The 8302-nt window shown below is 37.3% G+C and overlaps 1 protein-coding gene across 1 annotated transcript in view; it reads right to left on the reverse strand.

The window, feature by feature from the left end:
• Dcc (DCC netrin 1 receptor) overlaps positions 1 to 8302 on the reverse strand; it is a 1087105-nt gene that overhangs the window by 79010 nt on the left and 999793 nt on the right. The window contains exon 23 of the mRNA XM_029546911.1: positions 6442 to 6604. Within this exon, the coding sequence (XP_029402771.1) occupies positions 6442 to 6604 (163 nt within the window). The remainder of the gene's footprint in view (positions 1 to 6441; positions 6605 to 8302) is intronic.

Raw genomic sequence — 8302 nt, forward strand, 5'->3', positions numbered from 1 at the left:
GCACACATTGCTCCTCACACAATAATAGTGGGAGACTTCAACACCCCACTCTCATCAGTGGACAGATCCTGGAAACAGAAACTAAACAGAGACACAGTGAAATTAACAGAAGTTATGAAACAAATGGATTTAACAGATATCTAAAGAATATTTTATCCTAAAACAAAAGGATATACCTTCTTCATAGCACCTCATGGTACCTTCTTCAAAATTGACCATGTAATTGGTCACAAAACAGGCCTCAACAGATACAAAAATATTGAAATTGTCCCATGCATCTTATCAGACCACCATGGAATAAGTCTGATCTTCAATAACATAAATAATACAAAGACAACATTCACTTGGAAACTGAACAACACTCCCCTCAATGATACCTTTGTCAAGGAAGAAATAAAGAAAGAAATTAAAGACTTTTTAGAGTTTAATGAAAACGAAGCCACAATATACCCAAACTTATGGGACACAATGAAAGCTTTCCTGAGAGGAAAATGCATAGCTCTGAGTACCTCCAAAAAGAAACTAGAGAGAGCATACACTAGCAGCTTGACAGCACATCTAAAATATCTAGAACAAAAGGAAGCAAATTCACCCAAGAGGAGTAGATGGCAGGAAATAATCCAACTCAGGGGTGAACTCCACATAAAACCAGAGACACTGAAAGTGATAGAGGAGAAAGTGGGGAAAAGCCTCGAAGATATGGGCATAGGGGAAAAATTCCTGAATAGAGCTGTAAAGGCTTGTGCTGTAAGATCGAGAATTGAGAAATGGGACCTCATAAAATTNCAAAGCTTCTGTAAGGCAAAAGACACTGTCAATAAGACAAAAAGGCCACCAACAGATTGGGAAAGGATCTTTACCAATCCTAAATCATATAGGGAACTAATATCCATTATATAATAAAGAACTCAAGAAGACAGACTCCAGAAAAACAAATAACCCCATTAAAAAATGGGGCACAGGACTAAACAAAGAATTCTCAACTGAGGAATATCGAATGACTGAGAAACACCTCAAAAATGTTCAATATCCTTAATTATCAGGGAAATGCAAATCAAAACAACCTTGAGATTCCACCTCATACCAGTCAGAATGGCTAAGATCAAAAATTCAGGGGACAGCAGATGCTTGCGAGGATGTAGAGAAAGAGGAAAACTCTTCCATTGTTGGTGGGACTGCAAGCTTGTAAAACCACTCTGGAAATCAGTCTGGTGGTTCCTCAGAAAATTGGACATAGTACTACTGGAGGATTCAGCAATACCTCTCCTGGGCATATATCCCAAAGATGTTTCAACTGGTAATAAGGACACATGCTCCACTATGTTCATAGCAGCCTTGTTTATAATAGCCAGAAGCTGGAAAGAACCGTGATGACCCTCAACAGAGGAATGGATACANAAAATGTGGTACATTTACACAATGGAATACTACTCAGCTATTAAAAACAATGAATTTATAAAATTCTTGGGCAAATGGATGGATCTGGAGGGTATCATCCTGAGTGAGGTAACCGAATCACAAAAGAACTCACATAATATGCACTCACTGATAAGTGGATATTAGCCCAGAAACTTAAAATACCCAAACATGTCAAGAAACATTCAGTGGTATGAATACAAACATGGTGAAATATTGATGCATGATATGTGTTGAAAAGCAGCATAGCTTTGGCAATTTCTGTTTTGTTGCAGTAAGAAGATTGTACCAGAATATGGTAGACATCAAGTCAGTGGGTAATTGCAGAGATATTTTAGTTCAAACGTTGACATTTGTCCCACTTACTATTTGTGTGAAGCCAAGTCACACAGATATCATGCATGCCAAGAGAACAGGAACACACAGAGAAGACAGACCTCTCCATTATTGTTACTTGGATGCTCTGTCAGGTGCTCCTCACTGGTCTGCCTGCCCCATGCTTTTTCACTCAAAGGAAACAAACCATCTTAACTTTTCAAGATCATGTTGGGAGTGTGGGTGTGTTAAAAGCCACACGGATGAGCATTTGTTTTACTTATAACTATTCAGTGATGTGTTCTGTGCACCACTGTGCTCTTGCAGATGCTTTTTCATGTTGTACTAAATCTTTTAGGCCATACTATGTGCTAATAATCCTCCCACACCAGAGGCAGACTAATGAGTAGTCATACACCACTCTCTAGTCACCAGCCTGCTTAAGGTCCAGTGGATGGTGTAGCAAGGTCTCTTGCCCACCTGTGTAGAGAGAACTTCAGGAAAGAAGGGGGCCTGCAGGGAGTGAAGACACAGCCCAGGCTGTACAGGAATGGGAGGATAGGGGATGGGCATTGTTTATAGTCCCCTGTTTTCTCCACCCACTATGTTGATTATTTATACTTGAACAGTTGCTATTAACTCTGTATTAGATACTCAGAAGGGGTCAAGGTCTGACTATACCTGTGTTTTAAAAGGCCAAGTCAATTAACCCTAAAATACTGAGAAGATATCAGTAAGGCACCTTGTGAAGAGAATATCCAAAAGCAATTAAAATGTTAAAGAACTGAGAACCAAAGTCTTATTATAAGTTAAAAGGCAATTAACATTATTTGAGAATTTATATAGCTGATCTGTAGTATTTAAAATAATCATTTTTGTCAAGATTTGAATTTATGTTATACTTTAAAACTTGCTACACACAGTAAATTAAACATAAGAGTCAGCTGACAACTGATTATATCAAGGAGAAGGTTTTTTTAGGCATATTTTAATTTAAAGTATTAAGACAAGATTGCAGTCTATTCTGATAACTGCCTTGTGATTGTAATGGCCGTGTGATCTGAATTTCCATGATAGGTTCAGTACTAACCTTTTAATCTTTACTAAGAATATACAGAATTTTAACTGAACTCAACTTCTGTGTTCACAAGGAAAATATTGTTACCTTATTTTTAAAAAAGTACAAGAAAACACCCACCAACTTTGATTTCAATAAAACCCAATTCTTCTATATTATAATATTCTATTGTAATCGCACTAACTGAAAAAATATATGGAATTCTCTTCCAAGTAAGGAAACTTTAATTACAAAAACTATACACAATTACCTCTGCTTTTTATTACTTGAATGTTCCAGGCTGCTGAGTGATTTTGTAATTTACAATTATAATACTTTGAATGTATGTGTTTTAGACTGGGCTGGATGATGAAAATGCTTGTGTTGATTCTTACCAAGGCTAAAGACTCAGATGCCAAGGGACTAAGGATTTGCTCAAATATGATACAACTGACTAGGAGCTATTGTAAGCAGCAGCATGCAGTGGAAATCAGACGGAAACATTGCTCCACTATTATTTTATATGATAAAACTGAAGTCTTACCCAACAGCCTGGGAATTAGGTAGAGAGCCAGAATATTGTTAAATATATGATATGTATCCATAAAATGTGATGGAACAAATGTATAAATATTAATTGTAATAAGAGATGCCTGATAGTTGATAATACGTTGAATTTACTGGGATGCAATAATTTGCATTTCCAGTAAACTACAAAGAGACGCTAATTCTTCAGTTGTCTCAGAAGCAAAGAGCAAGGCCCTGACTGATTCCTATTCTACGGCACTAACTGCATTTCACTCCCAATTTCGGAGAGCTCAGGAAAGAGTTTCACATTGGAATTGATCTTTTGCTTTCTTTTGTATTAATTGGTTCTAATGTTTCCACGGCACAACTAGTGATGGGGAAAGTCTTCTCTGAAGAAAAATTGAATAAAACATAGAAATAATTGCAAGAAAAAAATCTTTACCCTTTCTTTTAACATATATCTGAAAATACAATATATTACAGTTTATTATAATTATATTATATATTTATACTTCAAAAATTATATGTACATGTATATTATAATTTTTTGAATCTAAAATATAATTACATGTTTTATCCCTTTTCCTTTCCTACCTACATATATATATATATATATATATATATATATATATATATATATATATATATATATGGGAAAGTTATATATATAAATTTTATATGGAAAAGTTAGAGTGATATATATATATCACTCTATATATTTTATATGTATATAAAGTTAGAGTGAAAATATATATATCACTCTAACTTTTCCATATAAAATTTTCAAGGTCTTATTATACTAAAGGCTTTCCTGTAGGTTTCCAGATGATTCTAGGTGCTCTCATAAACTGACAAATTTTAGTTTTTCACCCATACAGAACAGACATTTTCCCTGTAGAGAGACAGTACATAGCCAGGATAGTTCATCGGTCAGTATGATGACCACTAAATAATGAGGGAAGCAAGCATCTGACATTCGAAACCCTTCACAGATAATATAGCTAGGTTGAGGGTACGGCATGAGTGTGCCAGTGTTGTAACAACTGGTCATTCTAGGTTGAGGGTACGGCATGAGTGTGCCAGTGTTGTAGCAACTGGTCATTCTAGGTTGAGGGTACGGCATGGGTGTGCCAGTGTTGTAACAACTGGTCATTCTAGGTTGAGGGTACGGCATGAGTGTGCCAAGTGTGCCAGTGTTGTAACAACTGGTCATTCTAGGTTGAGGGTACGGCCTGAGTGTGCCAGTGTGCCAGTGTTGTAACAACTGGTCATTCAACACTTTCTCTCTGCTTCATGTGAATTCTTGGTTCTGCCTCAGACACCTGATGCTTTGATGCTACACCATCCGACAGATGAACAACCCTCCTTTGAAACACCCTATCAAGAGACTTTTCAAGGTTTGCACATGATTTGTCTTCAGCGAAACTTATTTTGAGGCTTGTTGCTAAAGTGACAGTGTGACTTGCATGGAGATGGCTAAAACAATGACCGTTTTTAGTTCAGGGTAGGTCATATTGTGTGGTATTAGTTTCCCTGCATGAAAGTGGGTCTATGCAACTTTCAAAGTAGGGCCACCTCCCTTGTGTCTCTTGCTGCTTGTCTTGTCACAGCAACCTCTTTTTCATATTTGGTTTCATGTTTTCCTTTGTCATTTTGCAGATAGCCATAGTAGGTGACCCTCCCTATAAATTAACACATGCAGTGTTATGCTCTTGGACTGCCATAACCTTACAATCCAAATAAACTTATATCCTTGTTAAATTATTTATCTTTGTGTTTTCTGTTGTAACAGTCTAAGACATTCACTCAACTAGTTCTAACTCTGTGAGACCGTGCCTTCTTTGCAGTGTTCACACATGAAGATGACATTGCTTAAATTCATTCATCAGCCTTCTCTTTCAGACAGTGTACTGGCTCACCAGTCATTACCTGTTCCAAACAGTACAACCTGTGACGGCAGCTAGATATAAATTGAACACACAGGTTGAGTCAGTGCCTTCCTGGTGGTCTCTGCAGGATGTATTTTTCATATGTTCTGTCTCTATATACAGTACCAGGGGGGCACAAAAGAGTTTATCGCTAGAGCTATAGGGTGTATAAGAGCAAGAGAGAGAGCAGGCTTGAGAGAAGAGGAAAATGACTTGCTAAAGAATCTTTGTTGACAATAAATGTAGAGAAGATTTGTCATGCCAGCCACTTCCAGCCGAGCCTCACCACATACCTGAGGCTGAGAACAACCCAAAAGTAAAGGGAACAAAAGACACTCCATCCAGAGAGAACATGAGTGCTGCTGAAATATAACACTGGATCTGGTTGAAAACCAGAAAGTCAAATGACCAAAGCCAATGACTGGTGATTTCTAGAATTGGCAAACACCAGGCAAACATTGTGGTGGACCCAAGGCATTGGTGGAAAGGGTGACTTGTGACCAAACCATATATTGATTCTTAACTTTGTATGTGATGCAACCTTCTCAATACAGTAAAATCAACAACCGTAAAATATGAAAATATTTTGGAGCCATTATGTTACTTTCTGACATTTAAACACAGACAGAAAATAGCAACCTTTTCAAACTACTGGACTCTTTCTTTCATAGTGCCTAAGAGCTAAGCATCCCTATGTTTGCAATGACATTGAGTTTGATATGCTTTATTTAGTCATCCATTCAGCAAGCATTGATTATCTGCCTGCAGGCCTCCCTGTCAAATGTGATAACTAAGTATTGTGGAAGAACAATATCTCCAACTGTATCGAAGCAATGGCAGAGGGGGTAAAAAGGGGCTTAATGTGGTCCCTCTCTGGATGCTATTTACATGAGAATTTGGCCCTAGAAGTAAAATCAAACAAAAATATAAGATAGTCTCCCGGGTTGTGCTATAAAATCTGGAAGTCTAGCTGTAATTTAATTATACGCTTACAATAGACAGAAATGGGTTTAACCAGGGTCAAACAGTAAGGGACACATAAGAATTATGAAAGAACAGAACACACTTGTGCACACACACACACACACACACACACACACATATGCACACACACACACACACACACACAGAGAGAGAGAGAGAGAGAGAGAGAATATACAATATAGGAGACTCTCTTGGGAGTCGGTCGCTACTCACTTCCTCTGCTGGGCTGAAGAGCGCCGGGTACAAATCACTGCTACAGTCACCACGGCCAACACAGTGAGTACGCCAACGGTGACCACGGTTATCACAAGCAGGTTGCTGTTCTTCTGAGGAGTGACACTGCCATGTGGGGGGTGCATCTGTCCAATGGGTGGTTCTGGGGGTGAAACAAGCATTCAGGGTTCAGGTTTCAGGAGAGGTTGTCACTACTGCTCATCACACTGTAACAAGGGGAAGAGTTCTTACTGTTATAGCTTGAGAATGAAAACAAAATGATTCAAGTGAAAGGAAATAAACTTGCACAGGAAATTTTTATTAACAGCACTATTCATCATAACCAAAATAGAAACAATGTAAATGTTGATTAACTTTAAAAAATGGTTTTATATCCTTTTAATGGAATACTACCCAGCCACACTAAAGTATGGAGTCATGGTATAACATAGAAGCTAAGGGAAGTCAACTAATGGTTGGATAAGAGTCCAATCTTTCAGTCCACTTTTATAAAATGTGTAGAGTAGGCAAATTAATAGAAGTAGAATGTATTTTAGTGTTAGCTGATGGATGGAGAGATGGCCCAATGGGAAAGGCCAATAATGGTTTTAAGCTTCCTTTTCAGTTCACAGAAATCTTCTAATTTAGAGTCTGATTATACTAGTATACTCTATTGTCTACACTAAAAGCAGCCAACATGGAACCTTCCCAAAGGTGAATTTATAGAAGAGTTTTATCCTGATTAGCAAGCTAAGAAAACCTTTTTGTTCATTGAGTCTGTTTTGTGTTGGTCAGCTACTCCTGTTCATGGTGCCTGCCCTGGAGTATGGTTGATATTCTTTCTCAGTGACATTCTGTTGAGAAAAAAAATAAAAAACTGATTTTCCTTCTGCCAATAGGTATCAATTGCAAATAGCTTCTTGGTTAAAGGTAAGAGTTTGTGTGCACTTCCATTTCTCAGTTCTGGGATTTTGTTTGGTTGAAGGTCTTGTGTATGCTTCTAAAGTTTCTAAGTTTATGTGGGTATCAATCTTGTTGATCAATCTGGCATCTCAAAGGCAGTGTTGCATCTTCCCATTGGCATGAAAATATCTGATAAGATCATTGAGTTTCTACTAATAATTTACCAATCTCAGAATAGTCATTGCACAGAAACATATAGGACTTTATATCACATTATTTTGAGGTATTGAAATGTGATTGCTTGCATGTTGAGAAAAATAGTTCTTTGAAATAAATTACATAGATCCAAGAAACAATCTTTCACCTCACATCCCATACACATGAATTTAAAAGAAATTAAAAGAATATCCAACAATTCTGAGTATTTAAAATTAATTGATAATTTTACATTTTTATTAAAGAGAAGGAATCAAAATAGTGAAACATGGCAAATTTAACATTGTTTCAAACTTGAAGTCAATGAAATAAAACCTTATAGGATCTATAGCTCTTTTGATAAAATTTGCTGAACGTATTTTTGCAAATCCCAGGCAGACCAGGTATTTCGTGGTGAATAGAGCAGGGTTGAGCTGAGGTAACTTTCATGGGGGTTGCCATTCACACGAACGTAAGGCACAGACTGTGCTTTCAGAAGTAGAAACATGTTTACTGTCAAGGGAAGATGTGGAGTCTAGTCTAAAAATTAAGTGCATCATAAAATTGAAATAGTACTGTATCGCCAAATATTTAGCTTTGATTCTTCCCGACATAAGAAAATATTTAGGAAGCCTCTTCAGCTTCTACAGTTTCATTAAGGGCTCTGAACTAAAGAGAATTCATGAATTATAGCTTCTCCCTGTCTCTCCTCTCTCTCTCTCTCTCTCTCTCTCTCTCTCTCTCTCTCTCTCTCTCTCTCTCT

The sequence above is a fragment of the Mus pahari genome, chromosome 15 (assembly GCF_900095145.1).
Source record: "Mus pahari chromosome 15, PAHARI_EIJ_v1.1, whole genome shotgun sequence".
NCBI classification, from domain to species: Eukaryota; Metazoa; Chordata; class Mammalia; order Rodentia; family Muridae; genus Mus; species Mus pahari.